This window comes from Triticum aestivum, chromosome 7B (genome assembly GCF_018294505.1).
Source record: "Triticum aestivum cultivar Chinese Spring chromosome 7B, IWGSC CS RefSeq v2.1, whole genome shotgun sequence".
Lineage (NCBI taxonomy): Eukaryota > Viridiplantae > Streptophyta > Magnoliopsida > Poales > Poaceae > Triticum > Triticum aestivum.
In genome coordinates, this window is record NC_057813.1 from 333,119,433 (window position 1) to 333,138,054 (window position 18,622).

The 18,622-nt window shown below is 45.5% G+C and overlaps 1 protein-coding gene across 1 annotated transcript; it reads left to right on the top strand.

Annotated features, from left to right (window-relative positions):
* Positions 1 to 12,700: 12,700 nt before the first annotated feature.
* Positions 12,701 to 13,955, top strand: LOC123160804 (brassinosteroid-responsive RING protein 1). Its single transcript, XM_044578641.1, has one exon. The coding sequence runs from the start codon at positions 12,900 to 12,902 to the stop codon at positions 13,416 to 13,418; it is 519 nt and encodes a 172-aa protein (XP_044434576.1). The 5' UTR covers positions 12,701 to 12,899; the 3' UTR covers positions 13,419 to 13,955.
* Positions 13,956 to 18,622: the final 4,667 nt, after the last annotated feature.

Consider the following 18,622-nt stretch of genomic DNA (forward strand, 5'->3'; position numbering starts at 1 on the left):
GTTCTTTTGTCCATCTTCTTGCGTAGCCCATGATGTCCCCTTTCCACACCTTGCGGGCACTCTTCTTGGTATTCTTCTTGTGTTATGCCTGGATGTCCAGTTGGGACTTGTATCTATGTTATTTGGGCCTCCCTTTTGTGTTTTATGTGGGGGGGGGGGGTCCAGGTGTGTGTTGTAGACACACCTGACCCCAAGTCTGAGTTTTATTTAGAAGGGTCTATACATGTACCTGTGGTACTAGTTCTTCTTAGGAACATGTGTAGCGCCTCCTCGTCTTTTCTATTTATGGTAATCTTCATCTCTATATACAACCATTTAGTTTTCCTACCCACTAGCCTACTCATTCCATAGCAGTAGCATGCTTCATCTGATATCTCAGTAAAGTTTTTCTTAATTTTCACATTCCTCACTATACTCATGGATCTTGCTAGCATGCCTATTGCATGGGTTCGAGTTCCTGTGTGCCATGCAATCTAAGTGCCTCGTCAACATCCCGGGTCCATCTCTTAAGTATGTACTGTGATGACACCTCCCTCACATCTTACAAAATCATAACCTTTAGTGTGTGACAACATAGGATGATGTCCTGCTCAAATTTGCATAAGTGACAGAATTACCACCACTGTGCAATGTCAGCCTGCACTCTGTAGTCCCTACCTTTGTCGGGATCCTCTATCTCGGAGTCGGATTCCGTCCTATTTGTGTTCAACTTGAAAGTATGTTCATTGACCACGGACATCATATGATGTAGCCATCTTGAACTCTTGCTGGAACCTATGTGTGTTGTGCTTTCAACTTTTGGTTAGTATTGATATTTTGTATTCAAATTATTAACAATATCAATTTTCGAAGTTCCCGTTTTACAATTATTTAAAATGGCAACTTTATTGATCACTATATGGTACTTTAAGCACGACAACCTTGACAAAAACCTAGCGTCCTTACTATTTTATGTACATTCATTTTTTCGGTGTGTCACATGGCAATTATAGCTCACACCGCATGGCAACTATTAGCATGATAGCATCCCATTTTAAACACCACAACCTTGAAAAAGTAGCTAGTGTCCTTACTGTGTTTATGCGATTTTTTCATTTTTATCAAATGTTACATGGAAATTATAATTCAGCATGGCAACTTGATGCGGAGCATCCCACGTTCATCCCCATGTACACTCCGACTACTCTCCAAGCCCCAAGAAGACATATGACGAGACCTCGAACATACGCCATTGGACACAAGGTGAATTCACTCCTCTTCGAATCGTCACTTTCCACATGTGAGACATGGCTACTACCTCATGCATGAACCTTGCATATACTCAGGTACAACCGAGATGACCATGGAAAAAATCCAAGGACCAAGTCCAAGCATGGAAGAGGAGAAGGAAGAAGAGGAACGGAGCAAGACATGACTTGCCTGGCTCATCCGGACCCCCAGCCGGATGATCCGGACCAAGCCTGAATGATCCGGACCCCCGCCCGGACGATCCGGGTAATGTGCCCAAAGACACCCGAAGCCTACTCGATGAAGCCGAATCATCCAGACGGCCGCCCGAATCATCTGGATCAACACCCGGATCATCCGAGTCACCTTCCGATCATCTGGAACATGCCTGCGTGTGTGACTTGGGCCGAGGCCCATGTACCCGTTCGCCGCCTAGCCTATATATACTCCTCCTCCTCCACCCTTTGAGGATTAGCATTGTGATAGCTCATATTTGACATAGAGCTTTTCTCATCCACTTGGTTACTTCTCCATCGGAGTCGAGCGCCTCTTCGGAGAAGATGCCCCAAGCGGATTCAAGACCCCATCACGGGAAGACCTTCAAGACCTCCTCTCGGAGAAGAACTACCGCCACTTGTATCATTCCTTGTTGGATCCGAATCATGTATCTCTTTGTGTTTCGAGGATCTAGCATATGTGTGACCATCTCTTGTTGGTTGAGTGATTTCTCTCGTGTTTCCCTCGTGTTCCCCTCGATTTCCCACTCGTGTTCTTCGTAGGATCCCCTCCAATCGTGAAAGATCGCGCATCTAGGGTTCTACCCTACATCATCTTGAATCAAAGCAAGGTTGATCACGAATTTGGAGCCCCTACCCCTTTTTTCTAGCCTAATTTTGTTGTGTTCTTCCCCAAGTTCGAAAATCCCCACTAAAAATAGTCCCAATTTTTTTTGTGATTTGTTGGTTTGATGATGTTTTGTTGATTTTGATCCTTGGATTTGCTTGGTTTCAAGTGGATCTAGCATCCCCCATCTTCTCCCCACCTTCCATCCACGAAATCTCCGCAATTTTTGCCCCAAAATAACCCAATTTCCGCCCAAAAATTCGTCCCCGAGAGGAAATCCTGAGCAGTTTGACTTGCCGGATCATCCAAAAGTACTCCCGGATCATCCAGATCCACCCAGATCAGCTGGACCATCTCCCGGATGTCCGGACGCCCCACACGACAGAAATCCGGTTGACGAACCCGGATCATCCGGACCTACTCCCGGATGTCCGGTTAACCCTGACAGTGACTGTGCTGAAATCTTGTTTCGGCCATAACTAATTCATCCAGAGTCCGATTTTGACATTCGTTAGCTTGTTTTGAAGCTATTGACATCCCATATCCCACAAAAATATCACCAACATCATTTGACTCCATCAAACTTTCGAAACTTTGGCATCTTTGCCTAGGACCACCAATCCGCATTACCACCACCGACTTCCGCAGCCTAACTCATTTCGTTCACCATTCCATTTGTGGTTGTTTGAGTAGTGATTCAAGTCCCCTAAGGTGTTTCGGCAACTTAAGGCCGGTTGCTTCTTCATCAACCACCACCACCATACACTTCCACCAACCCAACTTAACCCAATTGTTGTTTGAGCTTGTTTGAGTTGTGGCTTGTGTCTCCTAAGGTGTTTTGGCTACTTAGGGATGGAAACTTCAACTCCGACACATGTATAGCCCATCACTCCACTTCCACATTGCCGAGTGCAAACCACCACCGCTTTCCGCTACCACCATTTGATATTTGCCTTTTGAGATTTTGAGTTTGCAGTTTTTTCCCGTTTCCTAAGGTGTTTCGGCTAATTAGGCACGATTCAACATCGAGAACACCGCCACTCATCATCGCCATGAGGTCGTCATCAAGATTGACCACTTCACCATTTTGACACCATCAACCGTAAGTAAGGGACGGTAACCTCGACGACCCCATTCTATATTCCCCTTGCAAGTGCATTGTTAACCCCTAGCCCATTTTGCGTCACTTACTTATCGAGACTAGCCATTGAGTATTGTCAGCAATGTTACTTGTGCACATTAGTGATCCATACCTTCCATTGCATATATACCATATCATCTTGGTATCATCATATCATCCCTTGTGTCACAAGATTGTTCCCGCAACTACACAATTGTTATCTTGGTTTGTGCATTGTGCATAAGTGGCCATACAAAAAAAGAGTAAGCTTTTAAGCAGAGAGAAGAGCAAAGAGCTTGTAAGCAATAGCCATAGCATCACACCACATTGCATATAAGATTATCATATCCGATCATCTTGGATCATCTTGAGAGGAACACCGGGAACCATACATACATAGCATACTTGGGATAGAAGTTGCTACATTTTGCATCTTATAGGTTGTGCACAGGTGTCGTATCCGCCTATTGAGCAATCGTGCTAGCGTCTCTCTTGAGTTGTGCAACACGAGCGTTTTCCATGGATTCCACATTTTGTGCTCATTCCTTGGTTGCACGACCCCATTTATCTATCCGTGTGTGTGTTTCCGTGTGCCACCCATTGCTATTGGTCTACTTGTTTCACTTGCGAATTTGTGAATCTCTTTCAACATTATTGACTCTTGCTAACATTTTGCATCAAATTTTTGTGCCACTATCCTCACCGAGCTCCACCCAAAGCTTTACTTGGTAGGTGTGAGAATTGACGAGATCGGTACCAATTGTGTTATTTCCTTGTTACATCATTGAGTGATCATTGATCCATTTTCAAGATCGGTCAAGGTACATTTGGTATACTTCTCTCCTTTTTTCCACTCATATTTGCTCGAGTCTTGTGATGGATAGGCAAGGCATTTCATCTCCGGTCTTCGACAACAATTACGGTGCGAACAACTACATCATCGAAGCGTCCATCTTCGATCTACAACGACAAATGCAAGGCACACAATCAAGATTGCGAGAGCGCATTGACAACCTCTCCATTGACATTCGTCACTCCGAAGCAAGGAAAAGGGACTACATCGACAACAATATTTCCACACGAAAAGAGGAGCAAGATGCAAGGATGGAGGAGATTAGGGCCTTGATCAAGTCTTCTTCCCCTTCGTCATCTTCAAGGTGGCGACGTTCAATCCACAAGTCTTCGGAGCACGAAAACGATGCAAGCGCAATTCGTCCACGTCCACAGCTACATGGCGACCACCATCAAGTTCGTGATCCACATCGTCATGAAGGGCAAGTCACCTTCAAGCAACATGTGCACGACGACAACGAACGCAATCTACTACTAGCTCAAATACAAAAACGACAACATCATCATGAGGATGCTAGCGAAGCACAAATGCACAAGTCCCAACAAGTCCTACTTCACGCCAAGTCGAAGCGTCATGAGCAAAAGAGAAGACCGCGAGACGAGCACCACCAAGATGGAGCTACGGCTACAACAACCACTTCGGCATCTTTGCCAAGTGCTACCAAGGCATCTTTGCCTTTGGATGTACGACATCTTTGCCTACTTCCCATGAGTTCGCCTATATCGACATCTTCAACAACAAGGCGACCACCTACAAGCGAGGGCGACACTTCCATCTTTGGAAGCCCCACAAGGAAGATGACCGAGCATGGGAATTTCCCTTCGGTCATGGAGACAAGCTACGAGGTGCCACATCATATGGGCCTCCAACACCAAGACAGTGACAAGAAGGTTGAGCATGGGACTATCCCTTCAACCAAGGCAGCGATAGGAGTTGAGCATGGAGACGTTTGCACCTACATCTTTCTGACACCCACATATGCCGAGATGCCCCATTTGTCATGTGAGGAGAGCCACCACCCCATGAGTGAGATGAGTGACTCCACCATATATGACATTTAGTGCATTTCCTATGAGAGGATGAGCCTGACCACCACTAGCCCCACACATGAGAGCTTGCCACACATCCTATGTGAGGTTGAGAGCCATTTGAGTGACTCCACCAACCATATGAGTGAGAGCATCCTTGAGGGAGTGAGTGAGCCACAACACTTAGCGAGTGAGGTAGTTAACACGGCATGTGAGGCCACTATAATTTCTAACGACTTAACCTCTACTCCTAGTGTGTTTTCTTCTTTGGTGCTAGGTCTCCTACATGACGACATGACTATCCTTGATGAGTCCATACCTCCAAAGGAGACGACGGTGGCCATGGTGGACGATGATGCACCCCCATATGGTTCCATCAAGATGAAGTTGACCACAACTTGGTCTTCAACACCTCACCTACAACACATGAGCGATACTCCAAAGGTAACATAGGTGATGGTGCTTCTCTTGTTCCACTAGCGGAATATCTTACCAATGATTGCTTGCATGATGTTGATCCACCTATTACCATGCTTCATGCTAGTGCGACTTCCTCATGTCATGACTTACCTATTTATGATGAATATGATGATTAGCATGTTGAGTTGCCTAGTTGTGATGCTATGCTCCATAGGATATCATGTGAAAATTCTTTTGGTCACATCATGTTTGATAATCCTTTAAACTTGTCATATGCTATGAGTGAGATCTCCCATATTGCATCATTTCAATCTCAACATAGTAACTATGCATGCCCCATTAAAATAAATCCCATTTGCACTTATGGCATAGATGACGAGAGGATGGTCATTGGCTTTTGTTTTTCATGTGAGGATATTGCCATGCTTACTTTACATGATTTTCGTAATTCATCTACTATGTCATGCCATGATCACATAGAACCAAATATGCTTTGTTTTGGATGCTGTCAATATTCTCCATGTGATGTTTCCATTAATGCTCATGAGGAGACCCTCATAGTTTCCTCATTCATACTAGGATATCTTGATGCATTTCATACTTTTCATGATTCCCATGATTATGTGCACCATATGCATTCCATGAATAACAATGCTCTATATATATCTCATGATGCATTACATACTTTGAGTCTCCATTATGCCATACATAATTACAAACCTCTCATGATGGATGACATGTTTCTATATCACGCATCTCATTTATTTGAGCATTGGATATTTTGTGCTAATCAATACAAGCACGTGCGCATCATGATGGATGATGTGTACATATACACGCACACACAAATTTTCCTTTGCCTTTGTTTTGTGTAGGTACTTATGAACACTCATCAACCTCACAATCCCATGAGTTGACGAAACGAGCTCTTGAGAGCAACGATGACTTGGGATCCCGTGGACTATCCTTACCACCGTTCCCTTCGCGCAAGGACTACGCGCATCTCTTCTACTTGGCTCTCACACGGCTATGGGCTATTTACCACTTTTCACCTTATGCCCATACTATCGTGTTCACTTTGCATGTTATGCCTCTTCACATGATTTTGCCATGCAATTGTGACCCTTGCTTGCATCTACCCATGATTCACCATTATGCTACTTCTATGTGTACTTGCATGCTTGGTGGAGATCCTTGTAGCTATTACCATGATTTCTTTGTGCCCCATGCTATTGATGCTTGTTGTGTTGGGAGAGTCATGATGTCCCATTGCTATTTACATGTGGCCTCTCGCCAATACATTGATGATATTTTTCTCATATCTTGCTTTCATGCTTGTGATATGTCATGTGCATTATTCATGCCAACTATTTGCACACATGACATGCTTGCCATTATTCCTTCTAGTACGTTGCATCTTCCCACTACTATCTTGCTTAACTGGATCGCTATGATTGCATGCTATGTTGCATCACCCATGTTCCACTCTTACTCGCTTTCTTGGGTTGATGACCTATGTGTTCATGCCTCTCAGATGATATATCTTGTTCATTGTCGCTTGCCTCCAATAGTTGCATCTATGCTTATTGCTCTTGGAGACTTGGACACTTTACTTGTGATGCATGCGTGTTTGATTGGGCTTAATCTCTTCGATTGTTCTCGCATCATATGCCTCCATACTATGAAATACTCCCTTGTCCTTTCTTATGATGAGCATGATGCATACACTTGTTGGGTATCTTACCACACAAATGATAGGTTTTGCACTTCCGCTAACCTCATTTGATTTTCCGAGTGTTTGTCATGTTCTTTCGTTTTGAAGGATTGATAAGGCAGCACCATCATGAGGCATATTGGTCATGCAAAGGTCTACATGATGCGGGATACCAACATTTTCAACATCATCATAGAGGTGAACTCTTTCCCATTGAGCCATCCTCAAGTACGCATATTGGATGGGTCACTCTTTCATTGTTGTTTCCTTCTTGTTGTCTACATGATACATCTCGCGAACGGAGGAGCGATATTGGAGATTGGATCTATGGACCTTCACATTCAAGAGTGCTAGCACTTATTGGATGCACCTTCCAAACTCCACTCATGCCACGACATCGAGCATTGGTACACCAACACCTCCATATTTGTTGATTGTGCTGACACATGTCATGCTCGATGGACATTTCATACTCACCGCAAGTTTGCACCCTACGCATGGATTGACTCACATTATGATTGCCTTGTTGCATCTTGTATTTCTATGTCATCCATGATATATGAGCTTGTGCATTTCCTTAGCAAATTTGTTGTGATCTTCCTTGATGGCATATTCATACATAATGATCACATTGCCTACCATCAATTGCATGATAACATAATCATATTGAGCATATATTGCCATATTCATGCTATTGATAAACCGTCTCACTATGACATCATTTTGCACCGTGGTTGCATTGATCATATTCACAACACATTTGTGTGAACAATGATTGCATTTGCTCCCATGAATGCTTTGAATATCATTCTATATCATCTTGATAAGCTTCATGTGCTTTGTCACGAACAATCTTGCCGCATGGACTCATACTTACTTGATGGATACTTTGTGTGTGCTAACCATTGTATTTTCGAGTGTCGTTTGTGTTTGCTCTTTTTGCATGTATACCACTCCGGTGACACCTTGGAGTACTTGGATTGCACAATGTCTTCAACTCCGTCCAACTACAAGTCCGTCCACGACAACGGTTTCCATGGTGATGAGGATCACGATCCGAGGTCGGATCTTTCCCAAGGGGGGAGATGATGCGGAGCATCCCACATTCATCCCCATGTACACTCCGACTACTCTCCAAGCCCCAAGAGGACATATGACAAGACCTCGAACATACGCCATTGGACACAAGGTGAATTCACTCCTCTTCGAACTGTCACTTTCCACATGTGAGACATGGCTACTACCTCATGCATGGACCTTGCATATACTCAGGTACAACCGAGGTGACCATGGATAATCCAAGGACCAAGGCCAAGCATGGAAGAGGAGAAGGAAGAAGAAGAACGGAGCAAGACAGGACTTGCCCGAATCATCCGGACCCCCAGCCGGACGATCCGGACCAACCCCAACGATCCGGACCCCCGCCTGGACGATCCGGGTAATGTGCTCGAAGACACCCGAAGCCTGCCCGACTAAGCCGGATCATCAGGACGGTGACCCGGATCATCCGGACCAACACCCGAATCATCCGGGTCACCTTCTGGATCATCCGGACCACGCCTGCGTGTGACTTGGGCCGAGGCCCATGTGCCCCTTTGCCCCCTAGCCTATATATACTCCTCCTCCTCCTCCACCTTTGAGGGTTAGCATTGTGATATCTCATATTTGAGATAGAGCTTTGCTCATGCACTTGGGTACTTCTCCATCGGAGTCGAGCGCCTCTTCGGAGAAGATCCCCCAAGGGGATTCAAGACCCCATCACATGAAGACCTTCAAGACCTCCTTTCGGAGAAGAACTACCGCCACTTGTATCATCCCTTGTTGGATTCGGATCGTGTATCTCTTTGTGTTTCGAGGATCTAGCATATGTGTGACCATCTCTTGTTGTTTGAGTGATTTCTCTCGTGTTCCCCTCGATTTTCCCCTCGTGTTGTTAGTGTTCTTCGTAGGATCCCCTCCAATCGTGAAAGATCGGGCATCTAGGGTTCTACCCTACATCACAACTATTGATAGGATAGCATGGCAGTTTAAGCAAAACAATGATGGCAAAAAACTCACAACAAGTTTTACTTTCTTTTGAAGGACATTCAATCTTGCATCTCACTTTTCTATTTTACTTTATTTTTGTTCGTAAAACCAAGAGGTGTCATGATGTAGGCGTATTATATATATTGGTAACTCATGGAAAAAATTGTATGGTTGGCATTTTACACATAGATGGGATGGATATAATTGTCTTCAGCAGTTTGTTTTCTACATGGCAAACGTAACATTGTTCTTGCAACAACTATTTTATTTGTCACTATTTTTTCCTTTTTATCTCAATGTGCAAGTTCTCACATGTGTAAGCGGTTGATCACTCGACATTCCACATATCAATTGTTGCAGCTCATCAGGCCCTATGTATACATGGTTAGGATTCCCTTTTCTGTTAGTACCCAAATTTGACGTTTTTATGCATGATTTTTAACAACCAATAAGAAAACTTTCTATTTTTTGTACCTTCTTGTATTAGGGGTAGCAACGGGCAACTTGAATTCAGTTCCTCTATATCCATTGCACTCCATGTAGTATTGTACCAAGGTTGACTGCTTCCTCCTTAATTCATGGCTTTTGTTTCTTCATTGAACTAGGTCCCCCTGCATGCCTTTTTACACAACTCATCAAAGTATGTTTTAAGGGGTTGGCAGTCACCACACATGAGCATATTATGCCAAAAACAAGTCCCGTTACGTACACAATTTTAGCCCTACAGAAATGTAGTAGACTTATCATGGCAATTTGTGTCAATTTTTGGACATAGCATTTAATATGTATTTAACATGGCATTATATGCATTACTTAGCTGGAACTTTTATTCATAGTTTGGATGGCAATTTATGTGACAGGTGCATGACACTTTGTAATTTAAACACATAGCGGTTCTTAATCTAGTTTTTGCATATTGATATGCCAATGACACTTTTATTGATATGTCAATGGCAGTTTTATCAATACCATCATAACAGTTTTATTACCACTACCATGGCATTTTTATTAATATTGGCATCATAGTTTTGTTAAACATCAACTACATCACAATGAGATTTTTCCCTGACACCTAGATGGCATCTTTTATATAGCTTGCATGACAAAAAAATTGTGACTGTGTGGCAAGTATCTCTTTTTTTGGAATCACACAATTTGTTACTTCCCTTTTTCTAACTTTTAGTTCATGTTTCCAATTTTCTGAAATTTGTTTCATTTTTATTCATGTCTTTATGTCTATTAAATGTCTGTTGTAGTGGAAACCAATTAGTTCTACAGGAAAATCACATAAGCCCACTTCATCTAGTAGAGCCCGATTTCAGTTTAGCAAATTTGCACTTCCACACAACACCAAATTCAATTACACATGGCAAGTATATGCTTTCAACTTTGGAAAAATTGATCTACCACCATTGGTATTACTAATCTAGTGGCAAAATCACACCTGTTATTGACCATGTTAGATTAGGCAGATCGTGTTGGCAATTTTGAGGAGGGAAGATAGATGGTGGTGTTATTCTCACCTCACTTGGATGATATGATACTCAGATCCATCAATGCTTGAGTTTTCGTGGCAGTTATTGGCCTGACAACTCACTGGTTGAACAAGGGCAAATAAGAGGAGGAGGAATCAGATTGGGCGGCGATAGAACGCGGAAAGAGGGGTACTTAGTTGGCAAGAAGGTTGATAGGTATGCAGGGGATTTTTTTTGTGTGGTTGGCTGATAGAGTGGGGCATGTGAACTAAAAGAGGTGGGTTGCGCGGGGAAATGAGGTGTCCTTGCTGATTAGGATCATTCGTCGGGGGTGCCCTAAAGTGAACGAATTAGTTCACTGGGTTCGTGCAGCCAACGCGAACTAGTGGTTCGTCAAGGTCTTCCGCTCGCCTGGGGAACGACATCCAAATATTTGTGCCCCCCCCCCCTCCCAAAAAAAGAAAACGTTTCCCACCGGCTGGTTGGCTGAAACTTCAACGGCCGCATGAGACTCGTTGGATCGCGGACGATTGAATGCCCCTCGCCACGTGCAACATTGATGGCCCACAAACCGCCCACTCCTCTCTCTTATACTCTTCCCTACCTCCCCCACACCATTCCCCACTTTTCTCTCCTCATCTCCTGCGGGTGTGGCCATGCGCGCACTGTTCTCGACCACTTCCTCTTCCTCCTCCTCCTCCTCCTTTCCCCCACGACGGCATGCCATGATCCAGTCGATGGCGACGGAAGCTGCAACAACGGGGGTGGTGGAGCTGCAACCGTAGGTGTGGTCGAGCTTGATGCGATGCCACACCCGACGAAGAGCTACAAACCGGCGGCCACAGAGTTGCAGTCGCCGGTTGGCGGAGCTGCTATGTAGTGGGCAAGCTGCAATCAGGAAGAGGGTGCATCATGCTGTGAGCATGGGGATGATGGGACGTGACCAGCGCCCAGCGGAGCTGTGACCCGTGCTACAACCGACACCCGACCGTGTTGGAACCAGCGCATGTGGATGCTGGAACTGCCAACACGGCATGCTGCAACCGCCCACGAGGAGCTGGATCCGTCGACGCGGCGTGCTGAACCGGTGACGAGAAGAGCTGCGACTGATGATCCTTTTTTGCTGGAACCAGCTGACCATTTCAGCGACAAAATGCTGGAACCGGCATGCCGTTTTGTCCCAACTGTCCGACCAATTTGTTACGGGTGGCGGGACCATGCGGGGCACTATGTCGCAACCTACTACAACGATGGCCATGCCGGAAGCTAGAATCGGCAGCCGTTTTTGCGAAGTGGCTTGCATCAGAGCTGCAACCGATAGCAGGAGAAGCTACAACCGACGATAAGGGGGAACCCGATGGCTCTGCAAACCTGTATTTTTTACTGGAACTGGCCGGCGCAAATGCGACATCCCCGGTGAAAGAAGTTGCAACCGTCGGTGACAGAGGCTGCTATCAACGGATGACAAAAAGGGGGCAGTGACGGGTGCTCTGCGCAGCGGAGGGGTGCTGCCGCCGTGGCCGGAGATGTGCGGCTAGCGTTGAGCGCATGTGTGTGAGGAGAGAGTTGACTTTTGCGGGGGAGGAGGAATTCAAATCTGATGGTTGTGCTTCCTCCAATCGGACGCCTACGCGGCAACTGGGCCGGCTGACCGGCGCATAGCACTGGAAAAAAAGGCCCAGCTCAGATGACTTGTGCATGTTACTCAAAAAAAAAAAAGATGATTTGTGCATGATCATCTTTTGGCAGGTGTCATCGGCCCATATATGTAACAAAGCCATACCCACACGCACGTCTTCTCGAGCTAACTACGGGTTGCACTGCCCTTAATCAGGCAACACGTATGGCTAAAGACAAGTGAGACCGCGAGAGTGCTGATATTTCCGGCGGCGGGAGCACGCACGCAGCAGTAGCACCCGTTGTCAGCGTCACGGGCAGACAAGGTCTATAAATCTTCCAACCGTGCACGTAGCCCGTCTATTCTCGCTTGACATGTTTTCCTTTGTAGTACGCGTAGCCTCCCTCCCCCCTCTGGCCCTCTCCTCCAAACATAGCCTGCCCACAAAACGCATCCATCCCTCTCGCTTATATATAGACCCCACCTCTCCTCCCCTCATCCCCACCGTCCCACCTCCCTCTCTCTCGCTCCTGCCGTGCTTTCTCTCTCTAACTACAAGCGTGCCCGCCGGCCATGGGGTTCCCCTCAGTGTGCTACTGCGTCATCCTGCCGCAGCCGCTCATCCTGGTTCTGCAGCTGCTCGACTTCCTCCGCCACGCGGTCCTGCTCTGCCTCTCCTCGCTCGGCCTCGCGGCGCCGCCGGCGGCTGACGACCACCCGGCCTACGCGCCGCCGCCAGACCTCTGGGCCGTGGCGGAGTCGGCGGCGCCCTCGTCCTCTTTATCCCTGGCGACCGGGCCGGCGCCCGCGCCGGCGGCCATCAAGGCGCGCCTCCCCGCCGTCCGGTACGCCGATCTCAGGAGCCGCCGCTGCGCCGCTGGGGCCGCGGCGGCGTCGACGTGCTGCGCCGTGTGCCTGGGCGCGCTCGAGGCACGGCACCGCGTCCGGGAGCTCGGCAACTGCGCGCACGCCTTCCACAAGGCCTGCATAGACAAGTGGGTCGACAAGGGTCAGGCCACTTGCCCCCTCTGCCGCGCGCTCCTCCTCCCCACAGACGCCGACGCCGGCAAGCTGCCCACTTTTTCCTTCTGACCTCACGCTCCAAGGAGCGACCCTTCTGCCGCTGCAGTCTCGCCGCCAGAGATAGGTCAGTCCGTATAGCTAGCTAGCTAGGCCCTTCTCCATCCACCCGCCCATCTCTCCACGGATCCATGCTTTCACGAGAGAAGTCAAAAGGGGATGAGAGAGAAAGAGACATAGCGAGAAGAAGAGGTGTGCGTGCGTGTGTGTACGTTTGTGTGGTGGAGTATTATTGGTAGGTGAGGCACTAATTATGAGGAGGACAGGGATGGCTACCTGCATTGGATCTGGTGAATGAGCACTATGCATAGCACTTGCAGATCCATATGCTCTTCTCTCTCTTTTTCAGCTCCTCTTCAACCTCACCCACTTCACTTTTTTAATCTTCTTCTTTGTAATTTCCTTCCCCTTCTCTTTTTCTTTTCTCCTTTTCTATTAACTTATTTTGTGAGGGCAACTAAGAGAGAGATATCAAGAAAGAGAGATGTACATAGGTGCCTCCACTTGACAATATCGAAGAATGAATAAGAATTGTCTCACATTACTCAACTTATCTTATTCTTTGATGTGTGCTATTTTTTTCGTATAACAAAGTTATATACGTGAATTGTATTGTAAAAGAGGTTATGTTGATTGTATGTGGTGTAGGTGGTGGATGGACCTCAATTGGGCTTTTCCCAATAGTAGATATGTTACCATCATGTTTGGTGTTTAGAGGGTAAGCCTCACGTCAGTGTAGAGGGGATTAGGATAAGCATTGCTTAAAGCAACATGTACAATGCTTAATTAATCGCCACTGCGTGCTACTAGCCACTTCCCTCAAATACTTGCCTGACACTAGTAATGGTGCACGCGGCACGCACAATGCGCGATAGGATTGAAAAGGTACTATATTTTGTTTGTTTGTCAGACAAATAACTAATCATTTACATATGTCAATAACATCTTTCGCCGCAAATACATATTCAAGATGTCAAAATATACAAATGACTGCTATAAGAGATGCTGGAGTAACCACCTCCTGTGGGCATCCTCGCTCACGAGTGCCTTCCGCACCGTCTGATCCGTAGGCCCCTCGTTGCATTGTGTTCTTGGCGCCCTCCCCATCGTCTGATCTTCACGGGCGCTCCTGAGCCGACGACCTTGGGGGTCCATGACACGTGGGTCGCAGACGCGCTCGAGGCTACCTTTCTGTGGTGTTTTATGTTGCCCCTGCATGCACGTTTTCTGTGATTGGTCGACGTGGACGTAGCCATGCCTTACCCGGCCATCGGCCACTCCCAGTTTGTTGGTGGGCTACGAGGAGGGCAAGCTGGAGGCTGGTTCTCGGCATGTGCAAGAGTCTATTGTGGTATTCAGTTTGTCTTGTGTGGTGTTGCCCGGGTGGTGTAGCCGTGCCTTACTTATTTATTAGCTTACGTAGGTCAGGCTATGTCGGGTATATCTTGTGCGTTGTTTCGGGGTGGTGAATGGTATGCTGTTGTCGGATACTTTACTCTCGTTGTGTTTTTGATGGGTGTTGGGATGTCGGTGTGGAGGCTGGTTCTCGCCCATCGTCGGGATGCTCGGTTTGTCTAGTTTCGTGTTGCCCAAATCATTCGTACTTTCATTGTTGCAGGGGTGGTGGACTGAAAGTGCAACTAATCCCCGGGTGGTTTTGGTAATTCATAACAACACATAGCTCATTGAACTAATATCCATTAAAGTTAAACATTTCAGAAAGTTCAATGATTAACATGGCACGTACTAGAGATGTGGACCCTTCAAAATGCTAAGGACAAAGATTGGCAAAAGCCCAAGACTCTTCATTTCTATTTTAAGTGATCCAAGATAACATTGAGTCCATAGGAAAGTCAATACTATTAAAAGGGGATGAGGTGTTGCTTAATGCTCTACTTGCTCAAAGTGCTTAGCAATATTGCTCCAAAAACCCCAGCCACTCTCTCATTCCAAATATGTCCAAAACTCAAAGTCAAACTCGGCCCCATCGATTTGATCTATCCGGCGCCACCGAGTTCATTTGACATAGCCACTGCCAGAAACCCTAGCAATTCGGTTACACCGATACGGATCTTGGTCTCACCGAGATGGCCTTGCAAACTCTTTGTTGCCTATTGCAATTATTTCGGTCTCACCGAAATGTGCAATTGGTCCCACCGAGTTTGCTTGACCAACTCTTTGTTTGCTCTTTGCTGAAATTGGTCTCACCGAGTTCAAGCATTCAGTCTCACCGAGATGAGGTTTTGCCCTAACCCTAGCGCATAGGTCCCACCGAGATTCTTAATGTTCACATTTTGAACTGAATCGGTCTCACCGAGTTCTTCTATTCGGTCTAACCGAGTTGGGTCAAATGTATGTAACGGTTGGATTTTGTGTGGAGGCTATATATACCCCTCCACCCCCTTCTCCATTTGAGAGAGAGCCATCAAAACGTGCCTACACTTCCACTACTCATTTTCTGAGAGAGAACCACCTACTCATGTGTTGATACCAAGATATTTCAATCCTACCACTAGAATCTTGCTATCTATCCTTCCCCAAGTTGCTTTCCACTCAAATCATCTTTCTACCATAGCCAAATCCGTGAGAGAGAGAGAGTTGAGTGTTGGGGAGACTATCATTTGAAGCACAAGAGCAAGGAGTTAATCATCAACACACCATTTATTACCTTTTGGAGAGTGGTGTCTCCCAGATTGGTTAGGTGTCGCTTGGGAGCCTTCACAAGATTGTGGAGTTGAACCAAGAACTTTGTAAGGGCAAGGAGATCGCCTACTTCATGAAGATCTACCCGAGTGAGGCAAGTCCTTCGTGGGCGATGGCCATGGTGGGATAGACAAGGTTGGTTCTTCGTGGACCCTTCGTGGGTGGAGCCCTCCATGGACTCACGCATCCATTACCCTTCGTGGGTTGAAGTCTCCATCAACGTGGACGTACAATAGCACCTCCTATCGGAACCACACCAAAAATCTCTGTGTCAACATTGCGTTTGCCTTCTCCAAACCCTTCCCTTTACCTTCATATGCAATGTTGTACTTTCCGCTGCTACACTCTTAGAATTGCATGTGTAGGTTGATTGCTTGACTTGTACTAGTTGCTAAAATCTACCAACAATTAAAATTGGGAAAAGGTTAGATTTTTATTTGGTCAAGTAGTCTAATCACCCCCCCCCCCTCTAGACCTACTTCCGATCCTACCAGTGGTATCAGAGTTTTGGTCTCCATTTGCCTTGATTTCCATAGCTTTGGTGATCATAGGCTTGGTTTCACAACCTAGGAGAGTATGGCGTCTAACGAGGTAAATTACCACTATAGATGTCCTTACTTTGATGGTACTAATTTTTCTAGTTGGAAGCATAAGATGAAAATGCATATTCTTGGTCATAACCCCGCCGTTTGGGCTATTATGCGCATTGGCTTGCAAGGTGAATACTTCGAGGACGGAACAGAACCGGATCGTGAAGCATTCGCGAAATAATTGAAGATGTTGCAATACAACGCTCAAGCTTGCGATATTCTCTTCAATGGATTGTGCCTCAAAGAATTCAACAAAATCAGCTGCCTTGAGAATGCAAAGTAAATTTGGGATACTTTTGTTGATATGCACGAAAGTACCAAGTCCGTCAAGGAATCCAAATTGGATGTGCTTCAAAGTCAACTTGACAAGTTCAAAAAGAAGGATGGTGAAGGAGTCACCGAAATGTACTCTGGGCTTGCTCTCATCACAAATGAGATTGCCGGCTTAGGAAGCGAAGAGATGACCTAAAATTCATCATCAAGAAGATCCTAAGATCCTTGGATGGAAAATATGATACCATGTGCACCTTGATCCAAATGATGCCCAACTACAAAAATCTCAAGCCAACGGAAGTCATTGGTAGAATTTTTGCTCATGAGATGTCACTCAAGGATAAGGAAGAGCTCCACAACAAGTCTGGTGGTGCTTATAAAGCTTCATGTGATGCTCCTACAACATCAAGTGAGAAACAAGTCTTCAATGAAGAATTGAGCTTAATGGTGAGGAACTTCAACAAATTCTACAAGAATAGAAGCAAAGAGAGAAGTTCCAAGTCAAGGTCCTACAATGACAAAATATCTTCTAGTCGTGATCGCAATTGCTACAATTGTGGAAGACCCGGATACTACTCCAACGAGTGTACGTCTCCCTACTAGAAAAGAGAAGATTCACCCAAGAGGAGAAGTAAAGGAGATGAATCACCACCAAGAGAGAGAAGGAGTAGAGATGATCGTTATGAATGAAGACCCTCTCGTAGAAGCAAGGATTCGGAAAGGAAGGACAAGTCATCAAAGAGATACACAAGATGAAGACATCAAGCTCACGTTGGTGAATGGGTATCCGGTTCCGACTCCGACAACTACTCCGAGAGAAGTTATCACTCTGACTCCGAATATACTCAAGATGAAGGTGTTGCCGGTATTGCACTTGCGTCATCCAACTCCTTTGACATATTTGACTCACCAAATGAAGGAATTGGAAGATGATTCATGGCTAAAAGGCACTAAGGTATCACACCCCTAGTATGTTGATTTCAATAGTGATGAAGATGATTTGCTAGGTGATGATGATTTACTTCTTGAAAACACTAGTGATGAAAACTATGATGAAATTGCTATTAATCATGCTAATCAGGATGAAACGAATGACAATGATAAGAAGGAGATTGAGTGTCTAACTAAAGAACTAAACACTCTTAAGTTAGCTCATGAAACAACTCCATAGGATCATTGATAACTTCTAAGAACTCATGAGAAGATATGCTTCGAGAAGCTAAATTTAGAGCAAGGGCATGGGTTCCTAAAAGCAATCGATGATGATCTTCGAAAGAAGAGTTCTTCTTACATTGCCAAGCGTTTACTCTTGTCTACTTATATGCCACAAGTAAAATCTAGCAACAAGGGCAAGCAAAATTCTTCTTCTAATAGTAACAATAATCATGTTAAATCCAATATTGTTGATTCTAGTAGTCCTCTTGATTCCACTAATGATTCTCTTAGACAAGTTACACTTGATCAAGAAAATAGCTTATTAAAGGGAATTATAGAGAAAGGTGTTTACATGAACCTTGCCGGAAGTAAGCAATTTGAGGAAATTGTACGCAAGCAAGGAAGGCACCAGAAGAATCAAGGTGTTGGTTTTGAACGAAAGTTCAATGGCAATGGAGTTGAGTGGGAAGAAGATCAATACCCCAAGAGGAAGTT